This window comes from Microcaecilia unicolor, chromosome 2 (assembly GCF_901765095.1).
Source record: "Microcaecilia unicolor chromosome 2, aMicUni1.1, whole genome shotgun sequence".
NCBI classification, from domain to species: domain Eukaryota; kingdom Metazoa; phylum Chordata; class Amphibia; order Gymnophiona; family Siphonopidae; genus Microcaecilia; species Microcaecilia unicolor.
This window is the reverse complement of record NC_044032.1, coordinates 67956477-67978704: the sequence shown is the minus strand read 5'-3', so window position 1 is coordinate 67978704 and position 22228 is coordinate 67956477. Positions and strand designations below refer to the sequence as shown.

The following is a 22228-nucleotide window of genomic DNA, read 5'->3' as shown; positions in this document are numbered from 1 at the left end:
CTGACACTGAGTTGGCAGATCCTTCCACTTTATTGGCAACTGTTGCGTTAACTTTGGATAAAGTATGGATTATGAAAATGTTCTTTAAGAATAAAGATAAAGAGTTCATAGGTCTTAAAATATCAATATTTCCGGATGTATCTAAAGAAACTCAGAAAAGACTTAGGCAGTTTTTGCTGCTTAAGTTAGGAGTTCTTCAGATTGGGGCTACTTTTCATCTTCAGTACCCATGTAAATGTCCGGTACCAATCAGTAAAATATGTTTTCTTTGAGCCATCACAGCTTACAAAATTCCTTGTAACCAAACGTTCTTTGGGGTTAAGAGAATGTTAATGTTTATTGGCATTTATTTTGAGCTGTTAATATGAGTCACTTTGATCTTAGACGGGTTTTTATAATTTTCTTACAATGTTTTCAATTAATAGCTCCACTGTTGATAATCTTGGATCCAGATTTGAGGACTTGAGTGTATCTATTGATAATTTTCTTTCATTTATTAATTATTATTGAACGTATACCTTTCTGTACAAGCTTAGGCTTGATAAGGTTGTTTATCAATTATTTTTGAAATAATAATAAAAAAGAAAAACTGCCGAATTGGACCCCCCCCCCCCCCCCCCCCCCGCTAACAGCGCTGACATTTTTACAGCCCCTGCTCCAATGAAGCATCTACCGTGGTGCAAAACTTACAAGCACCGCTCGAGCCAACTCCCTGCCGCTGACGGACTGAACAGCAGCGGAGCTTCTCTGCCATCGTGTCTGCCTAAGCCAACTGCGAACCAAAACAGGAGCCAGAAAAAACAACAGCAAACCATCACAGAGAGAAAACAGAAGCTGTCTTGCTCGTTTAAAGTGAAAGTAAAGGACAAAGAATCAAAATCAAAGCTTGTCTTTTTTTTTTTCTCGTGGCTGCCTCTCCCTGCCTCAAAAGCTCTTCCCCTGAAGAGCTTGAGGAAACTGCCTTTCTGTGCAGAGATTTCCTCTTTTTGTTTTCTTTTTTTTTCTTTTTTACTTAAGCACAACTTAAAAGAATACCAGGGAGGACACGGGGGGGAGGGACCCGGCCACCCGAGTTTGACACCCCCGAGGCGCTAAGAGACCTTCCTTGCCCCGAGGCTCTAAATCACAGGCTTTTTTTTTAATATATCCAGATGCACAGAAGAAATAAATTCACCCAAACCAAGATATTAAAACCAACTAAAAAAATGACAGCAAGAAATAGAAAAAAATATAAAGAATATAACATAAATATAATATAAAGAATGAGACTAAAGGGCTCACCATCTTCCACCTGCTGGAGACTGAGATTACTGAGATTACTGGATCTTTCTGTTGTTGCCAAGGGCTCTTATTGGCTCTCTCTAGAGTCACAGTTTTTTTTTCTCAGTCTCCACCTGCTGGAAGGCGTGCACAACCCATCAGTCACATTCTGGGCCGGTCCGGAGGGATGCTAAGGAAGATAGCTTTTGAGCTGTCCTAACTTAGCCAAGTTAGCTATGCGGGTCTCGGCACTCAATATTGCCAGTACCCGCATTACCGCAGGCTCCTCCCCAACACCACCCCCATTTTTATGGGCGTTCAGAGCCAATATTCAGTGGCATTGCTTGGTTAATTGCCACTGAATATTGGTGGCTGGGAGGTCCCAGGTGATTTAAGCGGGCCGGAGCCCCTCAAATTGTCTTGAATATCAAGCCCATAGTGTTTAAGAAGAAATAACATTGACATTGTTTTCTTCTATTCTAGCAAGGATTAAAAATTGTTCACCACGCAGATCATACACTAGCCAGTTTCTGTAAGTGGCAGAAGAGTATCAACCCAAAAAGTGATGCCCATCCAGCACACCATGATGTGGCAGTACTGCTCACCAGGTATTCCAAAAACTTATTCAACTAAGTTGATGGATCTTAATGAATAAGTAGCAAAAATACTTTTGCAAGGTATTACCATTAGTTTGCTGATTAACTTAAACATCTTTGGAATTTCTTCCAAAGATGATTATTCTTTTAGGAAATGTGAAGCGATGAAACTGAATATTGCTGTGGTATTACATTTAAACTAAATTTTGATATTTATTATATAATGTATTTAGTGGCTTATAAATTGTGCTGTAAAGAAAAATCAGGGTGCTTCCTCATTATATTGAATTAGAAATAGGGGTAATATTGTAAACACAATAAATTGAAATCAAGACAATCCTAAAACAAAAGCACAATATAGGCAGAAACACTGTGAAAGGAAGAAAAAGATCTCAGTGCCTCAGAGCTAGGGGTGAGCTGAATCAATCATAGATCTAAAAGAAACTATCTATTTTACCATTCTTTAATCCAAATAAAATATACATAGCTTCAGAATGATATTGTGCTCAAGTACTGTGAGACTAACAATAGAGTTAATGGCAGCCATTTTATAAATGGAGCTGTGACAGGCAGAAATAAGTTGGTATCACTAGACCACCAGGACTTTACTAGATAGGTCCGGATAGAGGAGGCCTACAGGAGTAGAAGGGGGCATGGGTGGCTTGGTCAGCTCTTCTTCACATTGCGGGTGGGAGGGAGGGAGATTTGGATTGCGAGGGAGTGAGGGGGGGGATACCTGTAAAGCTGTTGCCACAACCCAGAAGTAAATTGGGCACCTGTCAATATTCAGCCTTTTTGCTATCCTAGCTTTGGCCACTTATCTGGTCAGCAGTCTGAATATGGCTGTTACCGGTTACGTTCCGGCTCCTCCTAGGCTTTGCTCAAGTTTCACCCATGGACCACCCTGGCACTAACCAGACAGCACAGAGGTGGACTGTGGTGATATTCAGCAGCACTGTCTGTTTAAGTGCTGCATTAAGCCAATAAAGGGGGATTTCAGCAAGCAGTGTTATGGCCTTAATGCATCTTAATGCATGTTAAGTGAATTAGCGCGCACTAAATGCTAAAAGCCCTGTGGGATGGGGGTGTGGCTTTGGGGGTGGGGGTCTGGAGCATGCCCAGGCACAGTCCTTCCGCAGAAGTACCCCTATGATCAGAGAAGTACTCCTATGATCAGAGCTAATAGCACACATAAATTTGCATGCTATTAGCTTTGATCATAGGGGCGTTATAGCCCTGCGCTGTTCCGGTGTTATTTTTAGAGTGCTGTTTGGAATAGCGCGGGGCTTCTGATCATCGGCCCATCAGTTCTCTGTAACAGCTTTACAGCAAAGAAACACCACCTGCTGGCCAAATAGGAGAAATACACTTCAGAACATAATGCAGGAAAATAATACATTTTACAGGCTTAAAACACACTGGCTCCTTTTACTAAGCAGTGTAGGCACCTACACACGCCCAATGCACTCCAAAATGGACTTACCGCCTGACTACTGCGTGGCTCTTGTGGTAATTTCATTTTTGGTGCACGTCTGCTATGTGCATCTGAAAAATAATTTTTATTTTTGGATACACGTAGCGGACGTGTGCCAAGTGGCATCTGGCGTGCGTAGGTCATTACCACCCAAATTCTTTACTGCTAGGTCTATGGCTGGTGGTGAGGTCAGAGATCCAAAATGGACGTGTGGCAATTTTCATTTTGCCACATGTCCATTTTCTGCAAAAAAAAAAAGAGACCTTTTTTACAGGCGCGCTGAAAAATGATTCTGCGTGCGCAACCAAAACCCATGCCTACATTACTGCAAGCCACTTTTCAGTGTGCCTTTGTAAAAGGATCTCAATGTTTCTTCACACATGCAATTTGATTAGTCAATAACCTTCAACTTTCTGACAAACAATTCAATACACGTATTAAAGGCATAAGATCATGGTGTTGGGACAAATGAGAAGCTCTTAATGAGAACCTTCTCACCACCCAAACTCTCATCCACTCTCTCATTACCTCTCACCTTGACTACTGCAACCTACTCCTCACCGGCCTCCCACTTAGCCACCTATCCCCCCTTCAGTCCATCCAGAACTCTGCCGCACGTCTTATCTTCCGCCTTGACCGATATACTCATACCACCCCTCTCCTCAAGTCACTTCACTGGCTTCCGATCAGATACCGCATACAGTTCAAGCTTCTCCTACTAACCTACAAATGCACTCGATCTGCAGCCCCTCCTTACCTCTCTACCCTCATCTCCCCTTACGTCCCTACCCGTAACCTCCGCTCTCAAGACAAATCCCTCCTTTCAGTACCCTTCTCCACCACCGCCAACTCTAGGCTCCGTCCTTTCTGCCTCGCCTCACCCCATGCTTGGAATAAACTCCCTGAGCCCATAAGCCAGGCCCCCTCCCTACCCATCTTCAAATCATTGCTCAAAGCCCACCTCTTCAATGTTGCTTTCGGCACCTAATCACAACACCTCTACTCAGGAAATCTAGACTACCCCAACTTGTCATTTCGTCCTTTAGATTGTAAGCTCTTCTGAGTAGGGACCGTCCTTAGTTATTAATTTGTACAGCGCTGCGTAACCCTAGTAGCGCTCTAGAAATGTTAAGTAGTAGTAGTAGTAGTAGAACCTTCTCTTCTGTGGTAGTGAGTGCTCTGGCAGAAATTCTGACTATTCTATTTTTTTTTATTATTATTCCAGTCTCTTTTTTTCTCTGCATCTGGAACTCTGTCCTGTATTGGACTAATCACACTCTCCCTCGTCCTCTTCCTCTGTACTGAAAACCATCTCTCTGTCTTACTTGATTGGGCTTTCTGTTGTGGAGTTCTTTTTCCAGAGTCTGCTTAACTAAAAAACCTGTTGGTTGATATTTGTTGTGGGTAGAGTAGTATATAGTACGAGTGAGGGGTCAAACACTCCTCCTGAATCACTATGCAGTCTTTTATTCTCTCTGACTGTAGTGGGACTAGTCACATCCCTAGTTTATAAGAGCCCATCTCTAAATGCTGACTTTCTATTTAGTGGTCTTTGATCCTGAAATAACTCTCTCCTTTTTTGTCCTTATACCAAGAGTATATATTGCCACTCTTGTGGTCCATCTCATCTCTATGAAATTCTTCATATTTGGTCAATTTGAGTTCTTTCATGTGGAGGGGAATAATTGAACGTCGCCGGCAAAATAGGTCACCGGCAATCTATTTTGGCGGCGGCGCAACAGCTGGCTGGAACCGTATTTTCAAAAAAGATGGCCGGCCCTCTTTTTTTTCGATAATACGGTGTGGGCTGGTGAAATGCCTTGGATTTCGCTGGGTTTGAGATCGCCAGTTTTGTTTTTCCGCGATAATGGAAAAAACTGCCGGCGATCTCAAACCCGGCGAAATCCAAGGCATTTGGCCATGGGAGGAGCCAGCATTTGTAGTGCAATGGTCCCCCTCACATGCCAGGACACCAACCGGGCACCCAAGGGGGCACTTCAAACATCTTTTATAAACAACCAAATTAGCTTCCAGGTGCATAGCATCCTTCCCTTGTGTGCTGAGTCCCCCAAATCCCCCCCAAAACCCACTGCCCACAAGTGTGCACCATTACCCTAGCCCTAAGGGCTGAAGGGGGGCACCTACATGTGGGTACAGTGGGTTTTGGGGGGTTTGGGAGGGCTCAACATTACCCACCACAAGTGGAACAAGTAGGGGGGGGGATGGGCCTGGCTCTGCCTTTCTGCAGTCCACTGCAACCAACAACAACTGTTCCAGGGACCTGCATACTGCTGTCAGGGTGCTGGGTATGACATTTGAGGCTGGCATACAGGCTGGCAAAAAAGGTTTGTATTTTACTAATTTTAGTGTGGGAGGGGGTTGGCGACCACTGGGGGAGTAAGGGGAGGTCATCCCCCATTCCCTCCGGTGGTCATCTGGTCAGTTGGGGCACCTTTTTGAGGCTTGGTCGTGAAAATAAAAGGACCAAGTAAACCCGGCGAAATACTGCTTATCGCCGGGTTTTATTTTTCCATTATCCGCGAAAGCCGGCCATCTGGTAACCACGCCCAAGCCTGCCCATGTCCCGCCTTCACTTCGCCACCAACACGCCCCTTTGAACTTTCGCCGGTGAGGCGAAGGGAAAGCGGCGAAGCTATCACAAATGTAGCTTTTGATTATACGCTTTTCGCCGCTTTTGCGAAATCGCCGGTCATATCCCGATTTGTGTCGGGAAATAGCCGGCGATTACTTTTGATTATAAGCTGGATAGCCTTCTAAAATGTTCTTATAGTCCTCAAATAATAAATCAAAGCACACATCGGGTCCCTTTTACTAAGTCACTGCAAAAAGTGGCCTACGGCAGTGCAAGCATGTCTTTTGGGTGTGCGCCGGGCCATTTTTTACCGCGTCCTGGAAAAAGGGCCTTTTTTAAGGGCAAAATGAAAACCAGCGCGTGTCCATGTTCAGCCTGAGACCCTACCACCACCCTTTGACTTATCAGTTAGGTCTCACACGCTACCCGGGCGGTAAGCATGCATCATGCACCCACTGCCATTTACCACTAGGTAAGCACCCTGTGGTAGAAAATAGAAAGTATTTTCTACTGCATGTTTTTGGCGTGCACCACATTTAGAATTACTGCCCAGAGCACGCAGTAGCCGAGCAGTAATGCTGATTTTGTGCATGTTGGACATGCGTAGGCCTTTATAAAGGAGCCCCATCATTTGGCGAGAATCACCCATCTGCCATGTTATACCACTTTTGAGATGTTTTTCTCTTTTGAAAATGAATACCATAATGTCCTTCTCACCATGGATGGATATTTTAAGTTTCAAAGGTGATCAACTTAATGACTTGCTTCCTCCAGAACGCTTTTTTAAGGAAGGTGAGGCAATGGACACCCATATCGCACATTGGAGGAAGCAATAAAATTAAGTAAATGACTGACATGTAGATATATAAAAGAATCCATAGGGTTTTAAGAAACTCTAAACCATCCAAGATGTTTTCTGATGATGACATTTTTATGAAACAGTGGGAAGCCATTCTTAATAAATGTTCATTGGATTCAATGATATAATTAACACAAACATGTAAGAAAAAAGAAGAGATGGAGAGAGAGGAGTTGGATAATGAATTTAAGTTTTTTAAGGTGTCGGTTTTTAAAACTTAAAGACTTTGACCAGAACCTGAAGTGTATATAAAAAGATCTCCCACAGCACTGAAACTGTTCTTCTTGGCTTAACTATGACTATGCTGCATCATCCTGATTAAGGTAAAATCATTCTTCTTCTATCCTTAGATTTAACAGCTTTTGATCTCATCGACCACTCCATTCTCCTTCAATGCCTGTCTGATCTTGGCATTACCAGCATAGTCCACTATTGGTTTCCGAATTATCTCTACAATAGATCCTATATCCATCTATTGGCAAAATTCATCTGCTGATCACTAGATTGTGAAGTCCCACAAGGCTCTTTATTAGCTCCTACGCTTTTCAATGTCTTCATGGCTTCAAAGCTGACTGTTACTCAGTCCCTTGGAATAACAGCTTATGTATATGCTGATGATATTTAGATCATTGCCACCCTAGATAACTGATCAATCTACTATCAATGATCTCAATCAGAAACTTCTCACAGTAGCTAATTGGCTATCTACTGCAAAACTAAAGCTAAATCCTGATAAAACTCATTATTTGCTCCTTTCCAATTCTCCCCCTTTAAACTATGACCTTTCCATTCATATTGCAGGTACTCCAATTACATTTAAACCAACTCTTAACCGGGATTGGCCACTGTTGGAAACAGGATGCTAGGCTTGATGGACCTTTGGTCTGTCCCAATATGGCAATACTTATGTATGGCAATACTTATAAGGTATCAGACCCAAAATGGACACGCGGCAATTTTGATTTTGGCGCAGGTCCATTTTTGGGGAAAAAAGAGGCCTTTTTTACAGGCGCACTGAAAAATGGATTGGCGCATGCCCAAAACCCGCGCTTACACTACCACAAGCTATTTTTCAGTGCACCTTTGTAAAAGGACCCCAGAGAGACAGACAGAATAACTCTTAACAGTAGGTGGTATTACATATGACAAAATATTACTATGGTATTTTAAGACAATATATTGCTAAAGTAGTTCATAGAATACAAAGATTGTAGCACTGTTTTAACAGAAGCCTGTTTTTCTGGATTACCGGTCATTTATTTCTTTGACATAGATAAATGTATGCCAATATGAATATCTATTTGTCCTTAAAATGTTATTATCTTAGGGCTATGAAAGGATACATTGAATTTAAAATAACTTGCTTAAGCTAAGAATAAAAAGTGATTGAAGAGGTGTCAAGGTGTATCTCCATATAGTTATAAGAGGTTGTTTTAAATTAGGGCAAGAGGGAAGAGGGAAGAATGAGAAGGCGGTGCACATGAAATTAACATGAATGACCACACAAAGAAAGAACAGGAAAAAGGACCCCTACGCGAAAAACAATGTGTAAAAAGGAGTACGGATGACCAACAAACTTCCAACAGCCAAATGCAAGTTTGGAATAAATTTTATATGAGAGGCTTACATAAGTATTGCCACACTGGGACAGACCAAAGGCCCATCAAACCCAGCATCCTGTATCCAACACTGGCCAATCCAGGTCACAAATACCTGGCAAGATCCCAAAAAAGTTCAACACGTTTTATGCTGCTTATCCCAGATATAAGTCAATTTAATAATGGTCTATGGATTTTTCCTTTAGGAAGCCGTCCAGACCTTTTTGAAACCCTACAAAGCTAACCGCTTTTACCACATTCTCTGGCAACAAATTCCAGAGTTTAATTACACGTTGAGTGATGAAAACATTTCTCTGATTTGTATTAAATTTACTACTTTGTAGTTTCATTGCATGCCCCCTAGTCCTAGTATTTTTGGAAAGCGTAAACAAACGATTCATTTCCACCAGGGGTGTAGCCAGACTTCCATGGGAGGGGGGTCCAGAGTCCGAGGGGAGGGGGCACATTTTAGCCCCCCCCCCGGTGCCGCCCCCCCCCCCCACATCTTTGTCGACCCCCCTCCCGCCGTGAACCCGCCCCCGCCGCCGCTTACCTTCGCTTTTGCTGGCTGGGGACCCCAATCCCCGCCAGCCGACGTCCTCTCCGTCCTGCTGAGTGAAAAAAGTCTTCTTCCAGCTGTTGCATGCAGGACGTCAGCATGCAACAGCCGTAAGAAGACTTTTTTCTCTCAGCAGGACGGAGAGGATGTCGGCTGGCGGGGACTGGGGTCCCCCGCCAGCAAAAGCGAAGGTAGGCGGCGGCGGGGGTGGATTCGCTGGGAGGGGGGTCCAGGCTGGAATCTATGGGGGCCCAGGCCCCCGCAGGCCCCATGTAGCTACGCCACTGATTTCCACCCGTTCCACTCCACTCATTATTTTATAGAGCTCTATCATATCTCCCCTCAGCTGTGTCTTCTCCAAGCTGAAGAGGCCTAGCCTCTTCAGCCTTTCCTCATAGGGAAGGCATCCCATCCCCTTTATCATTTTTGTCGCCCTTCTTGGTACCTTTTCTAATTCCACTATTTTTTGAGATGCGGTGATTGGAATTGAACACAATATTCGAGGTGCGGTCGCACCATGGAGCGATATAAAGGCATTACAACGTCCTCATTTTTGTTTTCCATTCCTTTCCTAATAATACCTAACATTCTAGTTGCTTTCTTAGTTGCTGCAGCACACTTCAACAATAAAATTTCCTTTGAACTTGCATTTGGCTGCTGGAGGTTTGTCATCCACCTCTATTCCTTTTTACATAAACATTAATGAAACAGGATGCAAGGCAATTTTGTACAGCATGCCTTATTTGTAATATGGACACTTTAACCCCACATACATTGTAATGAGTTTTTAAACAAAAACAACACACATTGTTCTTCTTAGAAAATTAACAGCAGTAAAGTATGTACAAAAAGCTCTTCCTATTTCTGCAGCTGCCAAGAGAGCTAAAATAACATTCATACATTTGCTTTTTTACCCTCCTGACCTAAATGCACACAAAGTGAGTCCCTTTTTCTACCTAGCTAAAATTACACAAGCTGTGAATGCCTTCACATGCTTTTAACCAGGCAGAGGGTGATAATTCAGTTTACTTACTCAAATAGCTTTGAACGTTTTTCCTCATATACAGTTCAAGATATTCAGAGCACAGGTTCAGCTTTGGTTATGTACAATGTTTAAAACTTGAAGTAAAAATATTTCACTCTATATCAGGGGTTCTCAACCCAATCCTCGGGACACACCTAGCCAGTCAGGTTATCAGGATATCCACAATGAATATAAATTATTTTAAAATTAAACTGGGTTCTCAAAAGTGGCAAAATATAGAACACTCCTAATTAGAAAATACTGATAAGTACGTAAGTATTGCCACATTGGGACAGACCAAAGGTCCATCAAGCCCAGCATCCTGTTTCCAACAGTGGTCAATCCAGGTCACAAATACCTGGCAAGATCCCAAAAAGTTCAATACATTTTATGCTGCTTATCCTAGAAATAAGCAGTGGATTTTCCCCAAGTCAATTTAATAATGGTCTATGGACTTTTCCTTTAGGAAGCCGTCCAGGCCTTTTTGAAACCCCACTAAGCTAATCGCTTTTACCACATTCTCTGGCAACGAATTCCAGAATTTAATTACACGTTGAGTGAAGAAATATTTTCTCCAGTTCATATTAAATTTACTACTTTGTAGCTTCATCACATGCCCCCTAGTCCTAGTATTTTTGGAAACAGTGAACAAACGATTCACGTCTACCCGTTCCACTCCACTCATTATTTTACAGACCTCTATCATATCTTCGCTCAGCCATCTTTTCAACAAGCTGAAGAGCCCAAGCAACTTCAGCCTTTTGTCATAGGGAAGTCGTCCCATCCCCTTTATCATTTTAGTCGCCCTTCTCTGTACCTTTTCTAATTCAACTGATCCTTTATTCTTTATTAAATCTCTATTAACATTTTAAAAATCCTAACAATAGAATGCTAAATTCTAATGGCTTGTTCTTCAAGGATGACCCATATTATTATTACATGGTTTAAATCGGTTGCACCATTGCCGATGTCATCCTCCTGTTCCTAATGATACAGACTATTGATTTTCATCAATCCTTATGCTATTGAACTCCAAACATTTAATACCATCCTCTGTTCAATCCCTCTTAGCACAGTATGATGTGGTATTCAATACAACATCACTCGCAACAACTTTGAAGATCTGAGTCTTTTAACCGCTCCCTTCAGTCTTAAAAGAAATGCATGACGGAGCTCTACACGGTATTGTGTTTCGCTAAGAATGGCGTCACCGGGAGCTGAGACTCATTAACATTTCAAAACTCGGACCAACTCGTCCTTGTGCCATTTTTAACTTAATTCAGTCAGATGTCTCTGCCTGTCTGTGGTGTATATTTCCCATATCTTTATACAGTCTGTGAGGTCTGGAGACAGACTCCTCTCTAGTTCCAGGGAAGGTCTCCTTTATGGTGTGTGTGTGAGGCCTCATCCATTTCAGCCTGAACTTGCTGTTCAGCCAGCTCACATTTTGCCTTTGAGCTGAGCTGTGCCATCATATATACAGACCTTCCAAATCTCCCGCATTGAGCGGGAGACTCCTGCTTTGGCGGGTCACCTCCCGCACTCCCGCCAAAGCAGGAAATTCTCCCGCTCAGTGCTGACACTGCACCACCGCACCGCTGCTGCTGCTTCTCCCAAAGAGCAACAGTGGTGGCAAAACAGTAAACACGGCTCCCCAGCTCCCCAGCTCCCTAGCCTTCAGACATGCGCTGTCGGCTCTGCCGGTCCCCTGCCCCGGAATGGAAAGTTGATATCACCAGGGGCAGGGGACTGGCAGAGCCGACAGCACATACCTGACGGCTGTGGCCCTGCATTTCCTATTTGTTGTTTTCCCACGCTGCTGCTGTTCATCGAGAGAAACAGCACTGGCCAGCCCAGTAGGACAGAGAATGCCGGGTAAGAGGAGAGGGAACAGGCGGGGTATGTAGAAAGAGGGTGCCTATCTATGATATACCATCCCCAGCAGCTGCCGTTCCACTGCTGTGAAAGGAGCGGCGTCACCGCAGGCGCATCGCGGGCCCTCAGCTCAGTGCTGGAAAACAGAAAAAGCATGAGGTGAGGGGGTTGGAGGGGGTCTCGAGGTTGGAAAGCGGGAAAAGCGATGGTGTTTAGCTGAATTGATCAATATAGAAACAAAAAGCATCCTTTGAGTAGAAGGACGGCGGAAAAAGTGCGAGGAGGGTGAGGTAAATGTAGTCATTAATAATTACACTAAGGTTTTAAAACAGATGGAATACAATCCAGTCCTTTCCCGACTTGTACATAAACATAGAAATATTTTATAAAACATCATTACCCCAAATTTGTCAAGCGTGGCATCAGCAAGCTATTTGCTTTTTTAAAAAATTTAAATCTCTCTCTCTCTCTCTCATATATATATATATATATATATATATATATATATATATATATATATATATATATATATATATATACACACATATACATACAGAGAGAGATTTCTGTCTATATAGACAGATAGATATGTAGATATAGAAGTGGCACAGCAGCACACCCTGAAGCCTCTTTCTTTTTCTGATATTTTCTTTATTGCATAAACATATCAATGTACTCACAGTCAGAAGGGGTGCTTCATAGTACAGGGACTTCGTTATTCTGGGCTGAACAATGCTTGGAGGTAGAAGTCTGAGGAAAAACAATTCTACTGCTGAGGTGGAAAACAGATGAACAGGCAGAGACAGCTCAGAAATGGATGCCTGGAACGTGCTATATCTTATTGACAAGACATATTTTACAAGGTAAAAAACCAAGTTCTCTTCAGGGAGTTTATCAGGCCAAGTACTGACAGAAAACAAGATGGAGAAAGTTTCAAAGCTAGAACAAGGGGAAAAGCAGGGGGGCTCCCAAGCCCAAAGAACAAGAGCATAAAGACCAATGACACAGAGCCATCAGGTAGCAAGGCAGTCAAGCTAGGCTGAGAAGGAGAAGAGGTTCAAGCAACATTACATCAATGATAACAGCTTTTAAACAGACAAGTGTGTCTGCACTAGCTGTACTTCCCTAACTGCAAAGGTCTAAAATACAAATTAATGCACGCGTCAAACTTTACCTATTTAAGCACACAGTTATGGAACGCACTACCGCACAACTTAGAAAAGATCTACGAACTAATGAACTTCCGCAAACTACTGAAGACCCATCTCCTTAACAAGGCTTACCACAAAGATCAACCAATATGAATATACACAACTCCTCTACACACACTCAGAATATCTTATAATACTTGCTTGTAATACTACTATCATGTCTTATCATTATCATGTTACCAAAGATCCTTCTGTAACACTAAATGTCTATTTTCTAATATATTTCCATCACTCATGATGTATTGTAAGCCACATTGAGCCTGCAAAGAGGTGGGAAAATGTGGGATACAAATGCAATAAATAAATAAATATATTACACATAATGCATTGCTCCTCTATCTTACAGACAGATCTGTAAGTTAGAGGAAAGTCGTTATCCAATCGAGGCCTTAACCCATTCATCTATGCAGATGATGTTACGATCTTCATTCCCTTCAGACATGACTTGAATGAATGAAGTAACTAATGAAATCAATGATGGCCTAAACATCATGGACTCTTGGGCAAACTCATTTCAACTGAAATTGAACACTGAAAAAACACACTGCCTTATCCTCTCATCTCAACATAACTACAAACCCAGAACCATAAACACACCAGGACATGCACTCCGTATCTCAGACAGCCTAAAAATACTTGGAGTCACAATCGACCGCAATCTCACTCTCGAGAGCCAAGTAAAAACCATAATAAAGAAAATGTTCTACTCAATGTGGAAACAAATGAATAAAACCTTTCTTCCCGAGGGATATCTTTCGGAAACTAACACAATCAATGGCCCTCAGCCATGCCGATTACTGTAACAGAATCTATGTGGGATGTAAAGAACTCACAAAAAAACTACAGACCGCCCAAAACACAGCAGCCAGACTGATATATGGTAGAACACGATTTGAAAGTGTTAAACCCCTTTGAGAAAAGCTGCACTGGCTCCCAATCAAAGAACGGATCATCTTCAAAATATGCACATTGGTCCACAAAATCATCTACGGCGTAGTCCCAGGATACATCACAGACCAAATAGATCTTCCAACCAGAAACAGACTCAGATCAGCACATTCATATCTAAACCTACATTACCCAAACTGCAAAAGCCTAAAGTAGAAAACAACTTATCCATCTAGCTTTTCCTTCATAAGCGCACAACTATGGAATGGACTCCCGCATGCTGTGAAAACAATACATAACCACCTAAACTTCAGGAAGTCATTAAAAACCCACCTCTTCAAAAAAGCCTATCCCAACGATCCAACATAAATCCCCATACCCTGCAACACAACATAATCAAAGATCGAACTGGACAATCTACCATTCTCTTTCCCTCGACCCATGACGCCTGATTCACTTCTATCTCATTTGACCACAACACAATCTTGTATTTGTTATCAACCGGAATGGCAAACGCCTTTACGGTACTTTGTAAGCCACATTGAGCCTGCAAATAGGTGGGAAAATGTGGGGTATAAATGTAACAAATAAATAAATAAATCTGCAGTAACGCATTAAACACATTTCAGGAACCTACTATAACTAAGGCAAGGCTGTCAAAGGACAGAACAGGCATGGCTGGGGCATGTACTAAAATCTCCCTCTCAAAAATCGAGACCCCTTGGCAGCGCTTTATATAATCACACTGACAAGAATAAACCTCTTTTTTTTTTTAATACAAGCTGTGAGCACTGATGTAACTTGGCTGTGCCAAAATTGATACAATGTTTGTTGCCAAGGTAGCACAATGGGCTGCTCACAAATTTCCTTATATGGCACATTAGTTGTTAATACTGCTCAGCGCAGTGTAAGACTTTCCTGTCATTTTCTGATCACACACTTATTTTCCCAAGTTTGAATTATCAGATTAATTTATAATGATCACACTTCAATCCTGGCAGTGCTCACACTGTCATCACAGCTAATCAGCAAGTAATCTTCCTCACATTGACTGATTTCTGTAGCAATTAGCTCTCACTGAAGCCGTTCTGAATACTGCTGACACAACACTGGTTCTTTGCCACTGAGGCTATATGATGAAAAATCCTCTCATCACACTATAATGAAGTGAATTTTGACTCTTCTGGCCCTGTATATCCAGAGGCTTAAACCTGGAGCTTTTGTTACCAAGAATTGATTCTCATCCTTGATCCCATTCTTTAATACAATTGATGACAAGATGAACAATTCAATCACTTACAGTTGTGCTGAGATAGATTTGGATTCTGCAGATACAGTCTGAATCCAAGTCTGTGATCAGCCTCTCTCCAGAAGGGACAACGGTCAGGGGCCAATATTGAGACCACAGGAGTTAGACTGGTTAACTTCCACGGTCAGTGCTAAGCCCAAATATTCAATGCCAGGATGTTTTTGGTGACCGGCATTGAATATCCTTTTTATTTTTGGCTGGTTTAAAGGTAACAGGTTACGTCGATATTCAGATTTAGTTGGTTATCTTTAAACAGCAAAAGATATCCCATGTTTTCACTCGGCCAAATATTGCTGCTAAACCAGCTTTAAAAATCGATAGCAGGTTTTATCAGGCGATATCACCGGCTATCCACTAGCCACTAACTGGGGATATTCAGCAGGGAATAGCCGGTTAGCCTCACTTAATATCAGTGGATAGCCGGTTAAGTGCTATTTAACTGGTCTACAGCCATTCTAGCTGGTTAAATAGCACTGAATATTTGGGGGGGGGGGGGCAGTGACTAGTGCTTGAAATACTGAACCACAGCACTAACAGTACCAAAGCACAGCACTACACATGAATTGCTACCCTGAAAGGAAAAATCAAGCAGCAGTTTACTGCCTCAGCATGGAGAGATTCAGGTCTCTCAACACGCTGGATCTATAACCTAGGCACAGCTTCCATCCCTCTTTCTCCCGAAGAGAATAATCAGAGGGAGGAGGAATTCTGTTCCTCCCTGCATGCCCTGAGGTGAGCAGTAACTACAAAATTCAAAAAGGCATTGAGAGCACACATAAGGGCTAAACACAGAGGACCACAGGAATGCAGGGATCTGATTTATATACATAGCTTAATAAATACACACACACACAGCACAAGCTGTTCAATGCAATGGGCTCAGTATAGATGCCTTGAAGATATCATATGGCCCTTCTTTAGGGATTCCAATTCTACTTTTTCTAAAAAAAAAAAATGTCTAACTCTTGACCGTGGGAAAATTGTACCTTAGACATTTATCATTTTTATGGATTCAGGCAAGGGTTCTCTTTAGGGCTAAAGTATCGTTTCTAGGTTTTGTTATCCAAGGAGTTTCCTCCCATGGCTTTTCAGATGTACCTGATCTTGCATTTCTGTATTCATTCTCACAGTTGGCGGTTAAGTTTCAAAGGAATCTAGCCAAGAAGTTACTTGTCCAGGAGGACAAAATAGTATCCATGAGAGTGGATAAATATATCCACCTAGTTCTAGTAGACACAAACTAAGTTGGTATATTTATCAATGGACAATAAATGGCTCTATCTAAGTGTGGACTGGCAGACAGAAAATTCAACCCGCATATTTTTATTCACCTCTTTGAGCATTTTTATGGGATTGCAGTCTGAACACATGAATAAATGTACATACATATTTCCCATACATATTTGTTCCACCGATATAGCAGAGGGAAAGTCCATGAAGGGACATGGATCATGTATTTCCGTGGTACAACCAAAGTTGTTTACATTTATTATATGCAGGTACTTTCTCTGTCCCTAGTGGGCTCACAATCTAAACTTTTGTACGTTAATGGTGGTCCCTAAAACTGTAGTTCTACTAGACACAGGCTAAGCTGGTGGGCTTTGAGAACCGCTGTTCAAGTGGGACTTGCCAGTTGAAGTAGTTAGATAGCACAGCTGCTCTAGATAAGTGGTCTTGTATAAAACATTGAGGGCCCCTTTTACTAAGCTGCGTAGGTGCCTACACGCACCAAACGCGTGCTAAATTGGAGTTACCGCCCGGTTACCAAGTGGCCCTTCCGGTAATTTCAATTTTGGTGTGCGCCCGCAAAATATTTTTTATTTTCTTTCACGCATAACGGATGCATACCAAGTGGCATTTGACGCACGTAGGTCATTACCGCCCAGATGCTTTACCACTAGGTCTATGGCTGGCGGTAAAGTCTCAGACCCAAAATGGACGCGCGGCAATTTTGATTTTGCTGCACGTCCATTTTCAGCAAAAAAAAAAAGAGAGGCCTTATTTACAGGTGCTCCAAAAAATGGATCTGCGTGTGCCCAAAACCCGCGCCTACACTACTGCAAGCCATTTTTTAGCACGCCTTTGTAAAAGGACCCCTGAATAATTTGAGACTTATATAGATGTTCATGTTGCAGCAGTTGCAAAGCAACACACAATATGTAATATGTACATATTAAGCACAAGTTAAGTTATCATGGACACAAGATGTTTCAAGGATTATAACAAGTATAAGCTTATCTTACAGTTACACCATTAAATGGTTGGTACCATAACAATATGAGAGATCTCTTATTTAATCAGCAATGAATTAAATTGATTGGAGAAAGCACTCATCAGTATTATAGAATACACTTATTCATTTGGGAGATCTTTTACTAAGGTACGTTCACGTTTTTAGCACGTGCTAAATGTTAGCGACGCCCATAGGAATGCATTGGCATCTCTAATGTTTAGCGTGCGCTAAAAACGTGAGCACGCCTTAGTAAAAGGGGGTCTTGGTCTCTTCAAAGGACATGACAGCATCAGCCATAAGGCCAGTTTACATCCTATATCTTTGTTGTATAATGCAAAGTCTTTAGACCTTTGGGCTCTGTCAAAGGGTAAAGGAGTCACATCAGAAAAGCCTGGCACATTAGGGAAAAAAAGATTAAACAAATTATCACTGATTTATCTAACATCATTGAGATTAACTTTATCACCTTATTTATATGAATCATTGTTTGTGTGTTTACATTTCTTCTTCCAGGAAAGATATTTGTGCTGGTATGAATCGCCCCTGTGAAACCTTAGGTTTGTCGCATCTATCTGGACTGTGCCAGCCACACCGCAGCTGTAATATAAATGAGGATTCTGGACTGCCCTTGGCGTTCACTATTGCACATGAACTTGGACACAGGTATATGTATGAGATGTAGCATGATCAACATTTACAAAATGAAATGTGAAAGCCAAAATGAAAAGGGCTTATTGCGAGTTCTTGATTTAAGATAACTTTGATGAAAAGTGTTCTGCCCTAGCTCTTCTCTCATGCACATGTCTGTTTTTATGATTGCAGAGCTCACTTCATAGAGTACCATGTGTATTTCATTACAACTAGAGCATGACCAGCTAGCTGAGTGGCTAAGAGCAGTTGTGAATTGTTGAGATGGGGCTGGAATTATTTGTGTGAGACAAGGCTATAAGAAGAATAGAAGCTATCATAGAGTTGTGAGGCCAAAATGGGAGATGGGTATGGATATGGAATGTTAGTGATGTGTTCTTTGAGGTGTTACTAGTAATTGTTAATAAAGCTGTGACTGTTTTTTGCCAGCATTCTGTTGGTATCATTTTGGAGGTACAGTATTTACAGTGAATGTATGTGGGGGAAGGGGGTGGGAATGCCCATGTAAAGTAAATAAATACATAAAATAAATGAGTATTCTGACAATATATATATATAAAGGTCATACCAATAAAATTATCAGAATCTGAATCTAAAAAGAAGAAAAGATTAAAGAAGATTAATATTTATTAAGACTGTTAAAATGATTTTAACGACTCTTGTTTATTTACGGGCCCTTTTACAGAGCAGCGATATGTCCAATGCAGGCTTACTGCATGCTAATCTGGAACTTCCACCAGCCCAGTGCAGGCACCGTTGGTAGTTCCAGCCCTTGCATGCACCATTTGCCATGGTAGGGAAAATAGCTAGCTATTTTCTAGTGTGATGCTAACCTGATGATAATCGGGCAACCCCGCGTGCTACCCTGTTACTACCGGGTTAGCGTGGGAGCCCTTAATGCCAGCTCTGTGGGTGGCATTAAGTGCTCCCCCTTGCATGGCCACATGGTACATGAAATTTTACCGCATGGCCATGCCATTATTTGTCCTTTTTACCCTCTGCTTGGTAAAAGGACCCCTTATTTAGTTAGTTATAACAATTGCTTCCAAGATTGATGAAAGTGGTTTTCAATAAATATAGTTGTAAATATTTGTATATAGTAAAATAGATTTAAAATTATAATCTCAATGTGCATAATCCTGGCTATAGTCCTTTGACAGATCTAGCTTACAGATGTCAGGGCTCATGTTTTCGATATGTTTTCTAGTTTTGGTATCCAGCATGATGGACAAGGAAATGACTGTGAACCTGTTGGAAAGCGTCCATATATCATGTCTCGTCAACTGCAGTATGACCCTTCACCACTGACCTGGTCCCAGTGTAGCAAGGAGTACATCACACACTTCTTAGAGTGAGTGACTACAATATCTGTTTGAGTTTAAAAGGCACTGGTCGTCGGCTCTACTTAACTGTAAACAATAATGTATTTTTCTAACCACTATCCCCCGGATTCTATATGGTGCTACCAGAGTTGTGCACGCAAATCAGATCGTATTCTGATTTGCGCATGCAACTTAATTATCTTAACAAGCCAATCAGCGCCGATAATTGCCACTTCACAAGCAATTGACACTAATTGGCATTAATTAGAATTTACATGCAGAACTTGCTAAGTGTATTCTGTAAAATTCTGCATGTAAATTCTAAGATGCAGAACCGAACGGGGGCATGGCTATGGGCATGGAATTGGTGGGTCATGGGTATTTCTAAAATCTATGTGCATTGATAAAGAAAACACCCGTTCCATTCCTAACTTAGTTGCCAGCATTTACACCAAGTTATACTTGGCATAAATACCTGCAACTAAATTTAGTCGCATGGATGGGCATATTCTATAAACTGCGTCTAACTTCAGGCATAATTTATAGAATATGCCTAGGTGTATTTTTTTCCAGTGCTGATTTTTATGGTGCCATATATAGAATCTAGCCCTATATGGCCTTTATTCATACTTATTACCAAAATAATTCTATTTCATTGATAGGTGGGTGTAAAATGGTTCTAAGCAAAAGAGGTAGTCAGTTAACAAATCATTGGCAAAGAGTTGTACTTTGATCATATATATTTATAACCTAGTTTTGAGAATGCAGTATTTAATTCCCAGCTTTGCAAATGGGAATCAAAAACCAGTTAGGATTTGCTGGAATATTTCTGAAATAGAGCAAGGAAGCTTGGATGCAAGCCAAGTTGATAATAGTCAGCCTTGAAAATGTCACCGATTTCTGGAGGTGATTTATGGCCCCCTCTTCAGTTTTGAGAGTTCAGATCTAATCTGAACTTGTTCAGCCCCAAAGATCTTCTGCCATTAAAGGATATTTATCAGTAGGCATTCTATCTTACATCTGTGAAATAAGCCTATCTTTTCATAAGACTATATCATATCCTTATTGTTTTTCTTAAATAACAGCTGTTTCTGTATTATAAAAAAAAGTAGATACCTCTAAAAGTTATAATAAAATAAACCACTCTGAAGAAGGGAGATTTTAAAGATATTTAAAATCTCCATTCTCTTGTATCAGTGGTTATAAGGGAGAATGCTTAAAGCAAAATACATTTTATGCAGTGTAGATTTAGCTATTGAATAACAATACTTTATATGCCAGTTTCATATAGTAGTGTGATGGCTAGGAAGACACTATTATTTAAGGAGGAACAATATTATCTGTGAATTAATTTAAAATAAAAAGATATGCTTCTCTCAGGTATCAAGGGTCTGCTGAAATAAGCATTCTGTATCAGCTTCGCAGATATGAAAAGCATCAGTATCTCAGTCATGAATGGAATGGTCTTCCATTTAGTGACAGAGAAATTGTTAAAGAGGAATGGATATAACTTTAATATCTTTTCAAACATTACTGCTCATTTTTAAGCACACTGCTCCATTTGAACTATTTCAACCACATTCTTAAAACAAATGAGAGAATATTCTATATGGGAAATTGCCTTTTATCTAGTCTGCTCTTACAAAGTCAATATCAAAATAGCAGTACAATAGAACTAGATTATTTTCACTTTCAGGATTTTACTTGCGCTTGGCTACAGTCCATCAGACATAACTCACTTAGGGGGTCTTTTACAAAGCCGCAGTAAGCCAAACACGTGCTTACCGCTCGCTAATCCGGAACTCCTGCCAGCCCAACATGGCCACCGGCGGTAGTTCCGGCTGGAGTGCATACCATTTATGGCGATTCAAAAAAAATTTTTCTGTAGCTTCTCGCTAACCTGGTATCAATCGGCATCACTGTGCACTGCCCAGTACTGCCGGGTTAATGTGGGAGCCCTTACCGCCACCACCGCATTACCACTCGGTAAGGGCCCTTTTTCCTGCAGCTTAGTAAAAGGACAGCTTAGGGTTATTTGTGTGCAATGATCTTCTACCTCATTTTCAAAGAGAAAGTACAAGCATTGGGCTCATTTTACAAAGCCGCGGTAGTGATTCCCATGCGGTAAATGCAACAAAGCCCATAGGAGTTGAATGGCCTTTGTCATATTTGCTGTGCTGGGAATCACTACTGTGGCTTTGTAAAAGGAGCCCATAATTTCTCCTTAATATGCATATAAAGGGCCTGTGGATTTTGGATATGCTGTTTCTCTCTTTTTATTTTTTACTGTACAAGAATGTATATAAATTTAAAAATCTAATCTAGCTATTTTTTTTTTTTCAAACTCTACTCTAAATAAATTCCAAGGAACAGCTTCCTTGATGGATTTTTAGCTGAATTGACTTGGGTAAATTGCTATTGAGAAAAATAATCCTTTATGGGGGTAATTTGATACATGTTTTCCCCTTGTATAGCATGCTTTGCTCTCTGAAAATAGCTCTTATAAAACTGCACAGGAGTATATACTCCTAAAAAGTAGGGGAACTTGAATCAGTGACCTTTAGGATAGAAACTACCTGTCTTCCAAGAGAAGCTGTTCTGCCTCTTTAGAGTCTGACTGTAGCTAGCCCATTCCTAGCTGTGTCTTGTAGTTCTGGTAATCTTAGTAGTTCCTGTATTCTGGGCGTTTCTGCTTCACTCTGGGGTTGCTCTCTGTGGAGGAGTAGCCTAGTGGTTAGCGCAGTGGACTTTGATTCCAGGGAACTGCGTTCAATTCCCA

At 41.4% G+C, this 22228-nt stretch overlaps 1 protein-coding gene across 1 annotated transcript in view; it reads left to right on the top strand.

Annotated features, from left to right (window-relative positions):
- The window catches only part of ADAMTS12 (ADAM metallopeptidase with thrombospondin type 1 motif 12), a 744436-nt gene that overhangs the window by 357054 nt on the left and 365154 nt on the right, over positions 1-22228 (top strand). Inside the window, exons 6-8 of the mRNA XM_030193011.1 lie at positions 1744-1868; positions 17993-18142; positions 19335-19478. Of these exons, the coding sequence (XP_030048871.1) occupies positions 1744-1868; positions 17993-18142; positions 19335-19478 (419 nt within the window). The remainder of the gene's footprint in view (positions 1-1743; positions 1869-17992; positions 18143-19334; positions 19479-22228) is intronic.